At 36.5% G+C, this 14,846-nt stretch overlaps 1 protein-coding gene across 2 annotated transcripts; it reads right to left on the bottom strand.

Moving 5' to 3' along the window:
* Positions 1–357: 357 nt before the first annotated feature.
* Positions 358–14,637, bottom strand: LOC101116570 (serine protease inhibitor Kazal-type 6). 2 transcript variants are annotated; one of them, XM_027970703.2, is made up of 5 exons: positions 14,512–14,637; positions 11,527–11,549; positions 5,541–5,615; positions 2,135–2,250; positions 358–612 (listed from the first exon to the last, which is right to left on the bottom strand). In XM_027970703.2, the coding sequence occupies exons 1-5, from the start codon at positions 14,567–14,569 to the stop codon at positions 567–569; spliced, it is 318 nt and encodes a 105-aa protein (XP_027826504.1). In that variant the 5' UTR covers positions 14,570–14,637; the 3' UTR covers positions 358–566. The 2 variants fall into 2 exon arrangements, with proteins under 2 accessions (XP_027826504.1, XP_027826505.1); XM_027970704.2 differs by lacking the exon at positions 5,541–5,615.
* Positions 14,638–14,846: the final 209 nt, after the last annotated feature.

Raw genomic sequence — 14,846 nt, 5'->3', positions numbered from 1 at the left:
ATAATTATAGACATATGATCATCTCAGTAAAAGTTCCTTCATTATTTATACCAAAATTCCAAGAATAAAGAGAAAGAAGGACATGAATGTACCTATGGCTGATTCTTGTTGGTGTTTGACAGAAAACAACAAAATTCTGTAAAGCAATTATCCTTCAATTAAAAAATAAAGTGGAAAAAAAAAAGAGGAGGGAGGGGGTTTTCCTAGGTTCCCATGGTGACCACTGCATGGTTGATTTCCATCAGAAAAACAGGTCTTTTTATCCAAGTTTATGCCAGGTCAGTATCCTATATTGTATCTGTAGGTTTTGTTTTGTTTTGTTTTGTTGATGACAAATTATAAAAAGAAAAAAAAAACTGATTTTACAGAATTTACTTTATTGTCAAGCGAATCAAGGGAAATATATATGGAATACCCTAAGCTCAAGGTAGAGTAGAAGGTGTATCTTTATAAATTGAAGGGATTCGCTAGAGAAAAGTAAAGTAAAAGCAGAGGCAAGTAAAGAAATACGAGATAGCTGGCAAGTCAGCTCTCTGATTCAGCATTTTCAGCATTCTGGTTCTGATTCAGCATTTTCCACGGTGCTTTAGGTTGATTTTCCCACCACTTTTCCTACAAAAAAGGAAGACAAATATATGCTCAGTGCAATTGCATTACTATCCATCACATAGGTTGGAAAAAGGTTTAACTGTCATAGAAACAATTGATTCACAGGTATCCATGTCTATGATTAGGTATTAGTTAAATACACTTGGAGGTAACATCTGGCCTAATTGCAGAAAGTATGAATCTTAAACTTCAGAGTTTTACTAAGGTTTAGACCTTTTGGTTTTAACTGTTCATTATCTGAGAGTAAATATGTATACAGATGTAAAAGTGAATGGAGATATAATTGCAAAGAGACTATACTGTCATAGTTCTAACCTGATAGAAGATGTAAGAAGTTGAACCAAATATTAAGGCCTTTGGCATTTTTTAGCAGACATGTTTTCAGGCCCTCTCAGAAATATGGGCCCATTAAATCAAATCTCATCTTACCCTACTGCCCTTTTCCTGGGAAAATTTTCATATTGATTTGTCAGATATATAGAAATATAGGCACATGTGTATTATTTATAGATTTAATATTTATTAATATCATTCTACATGCTTAGCCCTGTTATTGATAGGGGTTTATATATTCCCTGTGCCTAGGAATTTTATGGGTTAATTAAGGAAAGTTAAGGTATTCATAGAAGAAACTCTAATACAAGAAAATGATGACAGTGGTAGAAGACACTAGGAAGTGTGATCATTTTTATCTTGCTTAAATTCCCTGGCTTTTAGAGCAGTCAGACCAAAAGACTGATTAATTGATGGAGTAAATATTTATTAAATATAAATTACATTTCATCAGGAATCTAATAGTCAACTAAAATAATATAGACTAAAATCTATAGCACTTGTTCTGTTTCTTACAAACATGTAAACTCAATAAATATTTTTCTTTGGTAGAATCTTCCTAATATAATTGGTAAAATTTGTATAGTCTGGATAATAAAGGATAATCCTCTCTGTTGTTTATTGAAAGGCTATTTTCATCAGAATGAATGGAACTTATTGCCTTCAAAACATATTATTTTTTATAAAATATCAGAAAATAATTTGGATAATATTTTTATTGATTAATTTTCTCCTAAGTTTTTCATGTTTCTGATTTTGAGGAATTTTTTAACTTGACTACACTTCTAAAACTTTCTTTCATCTTTTCCAAAATTATAATAACAACAAACATAATTGTATGAAAATGATTGAAATTTTAATTAGAAATAAATGAAAAAATAACAAAATGTATCAAAATGCTTAAAGACATATAAAAAATTTTTTTAAAAATTACCTGAGTCAAACATACTAACAAATTGAAATACCTGAGATTATGTTTTTAGATAATTTAGAAACCTTCAGATAACTTTGGCGATGGTGGGGAGGGGTTGTTTTTGTTTCATTTGTTTTCAGCTCGTCTGCCTGAAGCTTATTACTTCAGTTCCTATGGATGGGTATGAGTAGAACTTTCTAGAATATCTCAAGGAAAGTGTCATAATCTTATTCTGGAAGTTTGTGTTTGCAAGGTAGATTTGATGAATATGATACTTACACCACTGCCTTACAGAAGGCACATTTATTGCCATATGTCTGGCCATCAGAACCACAGTGGGGATTAGATTCCCGAGTACAGAAGACCTTGGGGTCCTTGAACTCATCACAGTCAACCTAGCAAAGCAAACGCAGTGACATTGATATTAGTGCATTCTGTCTAAGGGACTGTCCCTCAGAACATAAGTTTTGGACAGTAAACTTAAAATTATACATATTATTGTATATAGTTGTGGTGTAAAGTTTTCTAAGTAAAAATAACTTTCTAACTAGAATATATTAAACATAATTAAGATTTTTTCTTTAAAGAACATATGTCTATAGTCACTGTATTCAGGGGTATGTTAATAATATAAGGCAGATGCTTATTTCTTACAGGATGAGTGAGACAAAGGCTATGGGTATGATTTTATCCTCCAATGCTAATTTGCACCAATTGAGAGTAGTTTTGGGTCTTTAAATGGGGAGAGGGGCGGGGAAACAACTGTATTGGGATTCCCTGGTTGTCCAGTGGTTAGGGCTCCACATTTCCCCTCCAGCAGACACAGGTTCGATTCCTGGTCTGGGAACTAAGATCCCACATGCTGTATGCTGCAGACAAAAAAATAAGAAAATTTTTATTAGTGTAACTCCAAAAGCACTCCTCCTGAATTGCTTTAAAGTTATGGATGGTCACTGCAAGACGCTCCCAGGTGTTATTTGATAACTGGTCAGTTTTCCTGTGGCTGCTAAATCGGTTTATTATCTCTTGAAAACAAAATTCTAATATCTTTACATTAACTTACTCTGTCCCAGAATCTGTAGAATTTGAACTTTTGTGCCTACTACAATAACTGAGTAATGACTGCCCTAAACTGTTCTGTTTTGAAGGACTCTGAGGTTGCATCTAGCTTTGGTGAGAAGACACGCTGTGACCAATTAATAATTATCATCATGGGCTGTATAGAAGGAATGATTATGCTACTAATGTATCTCCTTAGTTACAGTGATATCTTGGAATTAGTCTGGAGTTTTAAGATTTTTTTCAATTCACTGTCAACTGAGTCAGTATTTGGTGTGCAGATAACATATGAGCCATTTTATTCCAGAGAACAGGCAATGTGCAGTAGGTAAAACTGAACTCCTTCAGATGGGAGCTGTGTGGAATGAAGTGACATTTAAACATGAATAGAAGGACCATACTTTACCCCATCATAGTTTTATTAAAATAATACTCTTATGTTTATCAGTTGCTTCATAATCTCCAAACTCTTCTCACATGGATCAACTCCATTGTCTCACAGTAACGCTGAGATTCACATTGAACAATATAAAACATATTAGCCAATTTACAGACATGAATATCAATCCTTAGGAGATTAAGTGGCTTACCAGTGCCATACAACCAGAAGCACTGAGACCAGTGCTTGAAAATACTTTGCATGGCTGACCCAGAATTTCTGGCAATATACAATTGTTGATTTCCAACAAATCTTCATTGAGAGAAATAAAGACCAACTGTCATGATATACCTTGACCTTGCTTATAGTCAGGCCATGTAGACTTTATTAAAGTAACTTATTAGGGGACTGTATGGGCACAGGTAAGATGAATCATTTGTTTAAAGTATTAGCAAACCATTATATACTGACAAAGCCCCCTGAAACTTTGCACAAGGAGATGCCCAGCAAAAACGCCATACAACTGAGTTTTAAAAATATTATCACATATATCAGGTTTAACGTATCCAAAACTCTCGAATATAACTTTTTGTTGAAATTTGGCGTCTTGTACTATTAAGATTGGGTAGTGTGATACTAACCAGTGATTTTCTTAGGGCTGGGTCAGATAGAAGATACCCAGGCTTCTTATCGTCCTACATATAGGCCCACTTTCTCCTCTGCTCTTACAGATAACTCCATCTTCTCATACCACTTTCAGGAGAGTAATCTTTTCTTTAGGTCTCCAAATAGAAAGTAAAAGCTGGAAAATCTTTAGGATATTATAAACCACAGAATGTGTGTGTGTGTTACTCATTCAGTCATGTCTGACTCTGTGACTACATGGACTGTAGCCCGCTAGGCTTTTCTGTCCATGGGGTTTTCCAAGCAAGAATACTGGAGTGGTTGCCATTTCCTTCTCCAGGGGACCTTCCTGACCCAGGGATCGAACCTGCCACATTGCAGGCTGATTCTTTACTATCTGAGCCACCAGGGAAACCATAGAATATTAAACAAACAAACAAACAAAACAATGCATTTGTATTTATGTTACTAAAGTACACATTTGCAGTTGTGTGCGTGAGTCAAGAAAATTCTTTAAACCACAGAATCATGTTTTCTTTTATTTCACATAGAGCTAATGGGTAACTAGTATTTAGAGAACACAGTGCTTGGTGCTGGTGATATAAGAAGGAAGCAGTTATAAATATATCAATAAGCTCACCATCTTATCTGCATTAGGGAATCAGAAAAGGGCAGATAATGACAGCACTGTGTGTCATAAAGGCCAAAATGGGACAAATACAGGCAATGTGGAAACTGAGAAAAAGGGCATCTCAGTCAGAGATATGTGTCTCCCTACAGGTTCTAAATATTTTCATTGTCAACTTCTTTGCTGTAAACATCTTTGCCACAGACACTTTCATGGATGGCTAATCGACCAAAAAGCAATTTTTCCATAAAAGATAAAATTACTAAAAATAAAAGAGAGACATTAATGACAATATAATGAAATTTATTTTCAGAGCAAAATTAAAAAGACTTTATTGCAAAATATAGCATATTTGACTGCACTTAAAATGTGTGCAGATTCATGGCCATATTGCACAAATACCTAATTTAATTTTATGGGTGGTTCCTAAGCACCTGCCTTCAACATCTTTAGTTCATAGTATTACACCTTTTTCTGCTAATTTGTTTCCTCATTTGGCATCACACTTTTTCACTAAAATTTCTGCCTTCATTAAGAGTGGTATTGTTTTCTAAATACTAGGATACATATTTGTAACTATTTGTTTTACTTTGTAAAGCTTTTACACTGTTGTTTGTTCCTGGTGTAGTGCCAAATAAGTATTACCACCATATTTTGTGCCAAGCCCATATGTGAAGTTTTTATTAGCCATCATTTTAAAACTGCCAGGGTGCTCCTCACTATCCAGGCCATTATATGGGCCAAGATTTATATAATTTAAACATGGGAATACTGTATCAATGGAGAAATGAAACCTAACTGTCAACCACTGAAAGCTGAAATAACAACCCAAGCCATCAACCGGTTTATCTTTTGTGGCAAAATTGCCTTACAGCTAATTAGTTACACAAGGACTGAAACACCTGTGGCAAAGATGTTTACAACAAAGCAGCATATGGGGAATATGCCGAACGTGGCCTCTCAGATCAGGTAAAGAGAAGAAAAAAGTCTCTTACTTGAAAGAGACGCCTCCTTAAGCCACCTTTTCTTGGCATCCAGCCCTCTGATCTTGTGTTGCAGCCTCTTTTGTCCTTCAGAAAGCAACATGGAAGTGGCACTTGGGGAGGTTCTTTGCTTTGAGAATTTCTAGATCCCTCCTCCCACCCTAAACCCACCTGACCCTTCCATCACCCCTGGGAATAGGAGTAGGAAAAGCAAAGGATTTCAGTGAATAAAACCAAATCAACTAACTGGTATGTTACCAAGCCTCCTTAAATTAACATAGGTACACGAATCTACATACTTGTAAATTGCAGTGGCTTCCCATGATCCCTGAAGTAAGCTCAGGAATCATGTTATAGAGCTTTTTCTGCTACTTGCCATTGGGCAGTTGTGTTATCTTGGACAAAGTACTCAACATCTGTGCCTCAATTTTTTTAACCAAAATTTTAAAAACAAAACCCCAAAATACAGTTGCCATGCCTCATTCCCAGGGTTTTTATAACAATCAAATGTAGTCACCTTAAGAGTTGTAGAAAGTCAGTGTGGAATATTTGAAATAGTCCTGAAGGAGTAGTGTAGAAAATAAGCCTCTCATTGTGGGCCTGCACTAACTGTATCTCTCATCACATTCCGAAAGGCTCTGTAACTCAAAGAATGCTAAGTGTCATGAGACTAGAAAACCCCGAAGGATGCTCCAGCTTTGATAATCCAAATTGTAGCTGTGACTTCTTATGGTGGAATAGCGTAGTAAAGCTGGGTCCTTAGTTCTTCAGTTTGATGGGAGAAATAACAACTATTGTTCAAATGCTTCCTCCTTCATGTCTAAAGGATACTCTTCACTCACTTGTAAAAATTGTAGCATGGTGACTAGGGACAGAAAAGAACCACCCTCAGAGAATTCTAGAGATTTGTTTTTTTTCAGTCACACAGTTGTGCCTGACTCTTTGCGACCCCATGGACTGCAACACACCAGGCTTCCCTATCCTTCACCATCTCCTGGGGCTTGCTCAAATTCATGTCCATTGAGTCGGTGATGCCATCCAACCATCTCATCCTCTGTTGTCCCCTTCTCCTCCTGCCTTCAATCTTTCCCAGCATCAGGGTCTTTTCCAGTGAGCCAGCTGTTCACATCAGGTGGCCAACGGCTCAGAATGTGGCCTTACAGAGCCAGCCAGAAATCCCTGCTCTGAGGCACAGAGCCAGGCTGGTTGCTGTTATTGTTCACTCACTGTCGTGTCTGACTCTGCAACCCCATGGACTGTAGCATGCCAGGCTCCCCTTCTTCCACTATCTCCTGGAGTTGGCTAGAATTCATCTCCATTGAGTCAATGATGCTATGTAACCATCTCATCCTCTGCTTTCCCATTTTCCTTTTGCCTTCAATCTTTCCCAGCTTCAGGGTCTTTTCAAGTGAGTCGGTTCTTTGCATCAGTATTGGAGCTTCAGAAACAGTTCTTCCAATGAGTATTCAGGGTTTATTTCCTTTCAGATTGACTGTTGTGATCTCCTTGCAGTCCAAAAGGCTCTGAAGAGCCTTCTCCAGCACCATAATTTGAAAGTGTCAGTTTTTCAGCACTCTGCCTTCTTTATGGTCTAACTCTCACATCCATACATGACTATTGGAAAAACCATAGTTTTGACTATATGGACCTTTGTCAGCAATGTGATGCCTCTGCTTTTTAACATGCTGTCTAGGTTTGTCATAGCTTTCTTTCCAAGGAGCAAGCATCTTTTAACTTCATGGGTGTAGTCACCATCTACAGTGATTTTGGAGCCCAAGAAAATAAAATCTGTCACTGCTTCCCCTTTTTTCCCTTCTATTTGCCATGAAGTTGATGGAACTGGATGCCATGATCTTAGTTTTTGGAATGTTGAGTTTCAATATTTTAATTCTAAAAAAAATCCAGTGAAAATTTGCAGACACACACACTCCCCTAGGATGTAAGACTTCATTTCTTCTCTTTACTGAAAAATACTACCTTTGTGGGTAAATTAGCCCCTTTCTTTCCCAGCCCCCTTAATACCAGTTTTCCTAACCCCTCTCCAACTTGACTTCTATTTCCCCTGTTTTAATAGTGCTTCCATATAACCAAAACTGCTCTACAAATGACATCTTTCAGGATCCATTGGATATTTATAAAATGCTCATGATTTCTTTATGATATGTGCTATTCTTGACTACCCCCACCTTTTCAAAACTCCTTTCTGATTCATATATGTCAGTACCCCCAGTTTTATAGCTATTTCTTCTCTTTTTTATTATCTTTTCTAGCTTCCTTCTGAATACTAATTATATACATTTTCAAGAAAACTTTATATACTTGATTTTCTCTGAGAACATGTTATTTCCTCAGATGATACTAATGAGTCCTAGACTTTTTTTCTTGTCTTCAAAATTTCAGTGTCTAGTTTCCACTTGTCAAAAATATACAAGATACCTTTAGTCAACAGTTTGAGTCATACTTAATATTCATTTATGTCCAAAATAGAACTCTGTATTTTTCCATCTAAATTAGTTTTGCATTCTAATTTTTCCACTCTCCATCACAGCTGCTGCTGCTGCTAAGTCACTTCAGTTGTGTCCGACTCTTTGCGACCCCATAGACGGCAGCCCACCAGGCTCCCCCATCTCTGGGATTCTCCAGGCAAGGACACTGGAGTGGGTTGCCATTTCCTTCTCCAATACATGAAAGTGAACAGTGAAAGTGAAGTCGCTCAGTTGTGTCCGACTCTCAGCAACCCCATGGACTGCAGCCTTCCAGGCAGGAGTACTGGAGTGGGGTGCCATTGCCTTCTCCACTCCATCAGAGCACCATTCTTCAAATCCCTCAACCTACCCTCAGATTAAAACATCATCATTTCTATCTCGCAGGGATAGGAAGGGAACAAGTGTCCCTTTCATGTATTTCTTTATCTTAAGATACCTCTTCACCAATTTCAGATTTACTACCTATACCCATCCTCAGCATTTCTGACCTGAAGCTTGTATAATGAATTTTTCTCTCTTTGCCTCCATTTCCTTCAAGTTTCCAAATCCCTTCAACACACAGAGACAAGTCGTCTTACTTGAAATACTGTTTCCATTACTTCTTTAGGACATGAGGCTAGTGAACACTATTCTGTATTTGTTAGATAATTACACTGCTCGAAGCACTTTCCCATGAACTGCATAATTGCTTTCTGTTGCTGGTTAGAGGTAGCATGGAGCTATGGAAATATCCTGAGATGATGACTGCACAGCTTTACTGCTATTGGTAAACTTGACTCAGTGAGGTCCTCTTTCTGAGGCCTTGGTTTTCCTCTGTAGCTAAGTTGTTGAGGCTGACTAACATCTCCAAATTGTATTAATGTTTAAGCATTCTGTCAGTATAATAGTTATAAGTGAGTTCAAGGTTATTAGGAAGCATGAACAACACCATTTTCTAGTCAAGAGCATTGTTTTACTAACTGTATTAAAATTTGCCATGTGTTTATCTTGAAGTACAACAAAACTAAATTTAGATATTCCTAAGACTATTATAAAAGAAAACATTTGCCTATTGTTTTTGAGGGATTTGTTAATCCCAGTCATAAATATTCATTTAAACATGTCTTTAAGTATATGGTCCCAAATACACAGCCTGATAGAGAAAATAAGAAAAATAAAGATAGTGTAGGAAGTGATTGTAATAAAAATTTATCCAGGTTAAATGGACTATCTGTATTCTGAGATTATGACTTTCAAGCATTTGTTATTATACTACAATTTCTGAAATGAAGGGTGGTGATGGTAAATAATAGCTTTATCCTTAAGTTATTTTTATTTTACTATTTATGTTTTTTAATGTTCTTACTTGGCAGATTAAAGATTTGGTAGCATATTAGTCATTTACATTTACGGGGAAATTTTTACAGGACCATGAATTTCAAGCCTTAGAACATACTTTTTGTTTAGCTCAAATAATATTTTTGAAAGAATGAGAAACTTTTACAGATCTATAATTAAGACTGCTAGCTATACTCTCCCATCAGATGCTTCATAATGAAAAGACTTCTTCGCATGAAAAGAATGACTTGGTTGTTGGAAAAAAATTGTTCTTCCTTTGTCTTGGCTGGATCAAAGTTAGGCAGGCAACCTCCTAAGGTTAGCTTCAACTTCTTCTGCCTGGCTTTGGGACTGTCACCCTCTTTCCAGACTTGCAGAAGAGAAAGTGTAGCCTTGATACCATCTAAAAGGTGACAACTTCTTTGCCATTTATATTTGAATGGAAGAGAGACAGCAGTCTTGGCAAGGCATGTTTAGTTCACACTGATTCAGACATCTCAGGCCAGAAGGGCTTTGGCGATCATTGAATCCAAGTCTTCATTTTAGAGATGTGGAAACAAAGGCAATGAGAAGGGAAAGAGACATCCTTCGAATTACACAGGCAGTAAATATTCAAACTGGGACTCATCTGTATTGTCTCCAACATACTGGAGCACTCCAAAATCAGTGCATTCCGGTGCTAGATTCCTAGAATATAGATACAAAGCCTCTTATCTGGGATTATTATTCAGTAAGTCTGGCCTGGTCTCTGAGGATCTACATGTTGAGTGAGCATCTGCAGGGATCCTAAAGCAAGCAGAATATAAGACGTAGACTCATCTAGAGGAATAGAATCAGTAGAATATTTTAAATGAACTTTAGAAACCACTACAAATCTGTGAAACATTGAAGATCTGGGAAATAAGAGCCCAAAGAAGGGAAGTAACTTTTGTGTTAATGAGAAAACCAGGATTAAAGTCTATATTGTAAAATCCTATGTGTAATGGTCTTAATCATATACTACCTAATAAGGTATAAAATATATTGGCTGGATCTTATGTCTTATTCTTGTGTGCTTCTTTTGATATATAACATAGACAGTACTGACATAACTATTTAAATATAAGAAGAAATAAATTTTAAGATGTACAGTTATGTATATCAGTATAAACACACATATGCACACACAAGTGTGCCTGCACACACATACACACACACAGGCAGTTAGTTATAAGGTGTCATTCATTTTAAGACACATCCCAATTTCTGAGATACTAAAATTTGGCAGGAAAATGTCTTATGCAATGTAGTAGATATATTAAGGTTGGAAAATATTTTTCAGCTTCTCTGCCAACTCCCGATTAGTTGGCAGTAGTGTCTGGAAACTTTTGATGCCAAGGGTTCTTGGGCACAGCAAGGCAAACAACAACCAATGCCAAGGTCAAGTGTTACTGTTCAGTATGGACATATGGGTGTGATTGGCAGGGCAAATACCTCTTGTTTGTGTTGTCTATTTGATAGCTAGGACAAAAAAAAACTGGTAAAAAGTTGGTGGATTAATTTGAAACATGCCAGTCCAAACAATAAAGATAATTTGTGCCTTTTCCACTTTTTAACCCAAACTGTATTTAAATTTGATTGAACCAGTCTGTGTCTACTCAATACAGAACACTAAACAAATTGTCTGCTCTTGGTTGCCTTACTTCTAAAAAGAAAATAGTAATCTCTGTTCTAGCTCTTTCAAAAGATCATTATTAATCAATAACTAATCCTTTCATAGTTTATGTAACTACACATAGTTTACCAAATGATCCCACATAGTTTATGTAATTTAAATCTGATTCTGTGAGGTAAATGATAATATCCCTTTTCAATAGGTGCGGAAATTGTAGCTCAGAAAAGCTGAGTAACTTGCCCAAGATTACACAATGAAATCAGTGAAAGAGCATGAATGTTACCACAGATTCATTCTCTTTTTATTTGTATTCATTTAATTTTAACAAAATCTGAGAGTGGGTGTCTAGGCCCTTTTAAACTGAAACCAGTATTCTCATAACGAGATTATAGTGAGAAAAGTAAGAACTTCTGCTGTTTTCTGCATCTGTCCTACTTGTCCATTTCTTTGCTCTTTTACCCATAGACAGACTTCATTGGTCAGGGAGTACCAGCTAAGAGCCACCGAGGTCGGAAGAATAAATAAAATTATGTACACTAACCTGAGCTCCTTGACTGAAGACACCTGAAAAAAGAGAAAAAACGCATAAAATCCAAACACTGTAATTTTTGCGGGGATGGGATTTGCAATATTAGGTAATCCCAAAGCCTAAAATGTTACTTGTACTTGGTTCTTGGTCATCTCAACGAGTCATGGCTTGGTTACTTTACATTTTTATACCTGCTCTCCTCTTAGGGAGCAGTAGAAACTTGGAAAGTGATGTGTGGAGATGGACCATGATGGTGTAATATTTCTGGGAGGGTGGGGTGGAGTGAGAAAAATAGTTTAAGGATCTGGAGATTGATCTTGCTGTCCTGGCCCTGTCACTCACTCACTGCGGAAAGGATGTATCATCTCTGGCCTCGCTTTGGAGAAATTGGGTTGGAAAGTTGACTCTAACTCTGCCATTCCCAAGTTTCCCAATGCTTCTGGTCCCTCCCCAAAGCACTTGTCTCGGGAAGTTGAAGGTAGGGATTGGATTTGTTGTCTGTTCTTTGAGCCTGAAATTGTTCCTCTGCCTTCTGTGTTCAGCTGTAAAGACTCGGCTCAAATTTAGACTGACAAGAACAAACTCATTTTCTATGACTCATTTTTCCTGCTACATCTCTCTATATTCCTGAAACATTGTATTTCAGAAATGCAATCTTGCTTCTCTCTCTTTCCTTCCATCTTTACAATTTAATATGTAATTTTAGGTTGTGACTAATTAGCACAGTGGTTTAAAAACACTGTAATAATAAAAGTCTTAAGTTCAGTCCTGGTATGAGCTGCTGAATTTTGATCTCTGGCCTTTTCTGTAGAACTCCTAATACTAGCAGTACCCCCTTACATGTAAGTCCACAGCCACCTCAAAGACAGGAAGTGTGGCCAGTGTTTATGGGAAGACAACTGGAAATACTTCAAAGTATATTCTCTGTTAAGAGAGAGAAGGAGAGAGTAAAGCTTTTAAATTTGAAAGAAAGTTAGCGATGAACTACTGTAGTGATTACCAACCATGCTGAAATGATATGACTGATTATTAAATATATAGACTCTTAGGACAACCACTTGAAAAATTCCATTATATGAGACCAAATAGGGTCTGGAAGTCAATAGTTTTTGTTAACTACTCACAAATAATTGTTTTGACCAGGGAAGACTCACTGTTAAAATTTTCAGCCATTTTCCCACTGTACAAATCACCATCTTACATGTAGGAAATGTCAAAGTGGAAGCTAGGTTAATATAAACAATGACTGAGCCAAACTAGTACTTGTATTTTTAAAATTTAGTGATGGCAATATTAATAGACATTTTTCAAGCACTTACTATGTTCTACTATGTTAAATGTTTTATATGCATTTTCTCATTTAACTCCACAGGGCTAGTCCTTTTATATCCATATTTTACAGATGAGGAAAGTGAGACTCAGAAAGGTCACACAGCTATAAAATGGAAATGCCAGGACTGAAATTTATTCCTCTTGGTCTCAACATTAAAGCTCCTGGGCACTGTGCCTTCCCAAATGTCCTCATGTCTATCAGGGACCTTGTTCTAGTATTAGTATTTGTTTGTATTAGTCAACCAGATCCAATTAGCCTTTGTAAAAAACAAAGCAATAAGAAGTTATTAATTATTTAGACAGTCTTTGCAAGTAGATTTTAATATAGTCAAATCTGTTTGTACACCATCTCAGCAGTTAACTGATCCACTTACTTGAGTTACTTGGCTGTACTAGTCACAATTACTTCATAATATTACAGAAACCCTTTTTTCATTTTTTTATAATTCTGAATATATTTGCTTATGAACATATGATCAGTTCCCTGTGAACAACGACTTCTTCATCTGCTCAATTTCATTGAAAAACTGTTGTTTTTACACGTTTGGGCATCTACAATCTCTGATAGCAGGCAAATTCAACTACTTTTATCATAGAAAATGATACACCAGATCTGCAAATTCCTAGGACTCAGTCTCAAGTCCAGCCTTCTAAGAATGAAAGATTCTCTCAGTGAATTGACCTATTTCTTTAGTTGACACAGGCTGTTGGTGGATGTAACGAACCTAGGTTTTGGGTCCAAAGACTCTAGTATGTATTTTGTCCACTACAAAGGCACAGAGTAGAATAATAAAGAAAGAAAAAAAATAGATACAGTGGCCTTGTTCGTTCACATGGATGATGATATGATGAAAGGCATCAGATTGAAGTACAGTTGTCCTTTGAATAATCAGAATTGATAGAATATATGACTGCGGCTCATTAATGTGGCCAAAGATACTCCCCTACTTCAAGAGTTGTTTAGTTCACCAATAACATATGTTTATGAATTCTAAGGTTCAGTGATTTTTTTTCTGAAGGATTCTCTGAGTTTCCTGTTTTCTGCTTGTTTCAGCTTCAATTATTTGAGTCCTAATTATAAGAATAATGAGGACTGAAAAGCTTAGCTTTGTCTTGGAAAGCCAAGCTAATATTTAAAATAGTTATCAATTCTCCATACTATTCCTTTGGAACACACACCTGTGATGTCTAGAAGACCTAGATTCAAATTCCAAATTCTGCTTACTAGTTCAGTTCAGTCACTCAGTTGTGTCTGACTCTTTGGGATGCCATGAACCACGGTATGACAGGCTTCCCTGTCCATTACTGACTCCGGGACCTTGCTCAAACTCAGTTACAAGTCCTTAAAATTTTCTTAACTGTTTTGTGCTACAGTTTTCTCATATACGGAATGTGTCTATGAATACCTTGTTATGTGTGTTGCAGATAATGCATAAAAGCCCTGAGTACCTGCCTAGAATATAGTGTATGCTCAACAGATGAAAGTTATTTCATTATTACCATCACCCATTTTCATTATTGCAGTCATTATGATAATCTCTCAGAATTGATCTTTTGTATTAAAATTATTAGGATTTTGAAATATGGTGGACAAATACACTTGTCGTTTCCAGTTCAATGTAAGTATTGGATTTTAACTTTAAGGAAAAAAAAAAAAAAACTCACCTGAGAAAAAGCAGAAAAGAGCCAGGAAGAGGAGCAGAAAGACACCTGATGTTTTCATGGTGCCAGTTAGCTCACTCAGATCAAGGCTGCTTTGTCCAGCTCAGGTTCTCTGTCAAGACACTTCCCAGAGCTCTGAAACACACACTAAGACATATATATAGACATGATAAAGGGAGCTGGGATCTCCACCTTCTTTATAAACTCACATTCTGAAACCATCTGCAGTCCTGTATAGGCATTTATTGGAACCTGTCACCAATTTAGAGAAATGCTTCATGCTCCCCATCAATCTTAAAAATTAGAACAATTATATGAGTCGTACCTTAGATCTTACC

Source organism: Ovis aries, chromosome 5 (genome assembly GCF_016772045.2).
Source record: "Ovis aries strain OAR_USU_Benz2616 breed Rambouillet chromosome 5, ARS-UI_Ramb_v3.0, whole genome shotgun sequence".
Classification (NCBI taxonomy): Eukaryota; Metazoa; Chordata; class Mammalia; order Artiodactyla; family Bovidae; genus Ovis; species Ovis aries.
The sequence above is the reverse complement of the archived record's forward strand: the minus strand, read 5'-3'. Positions and strand labels throughout refer to the sequence as shown.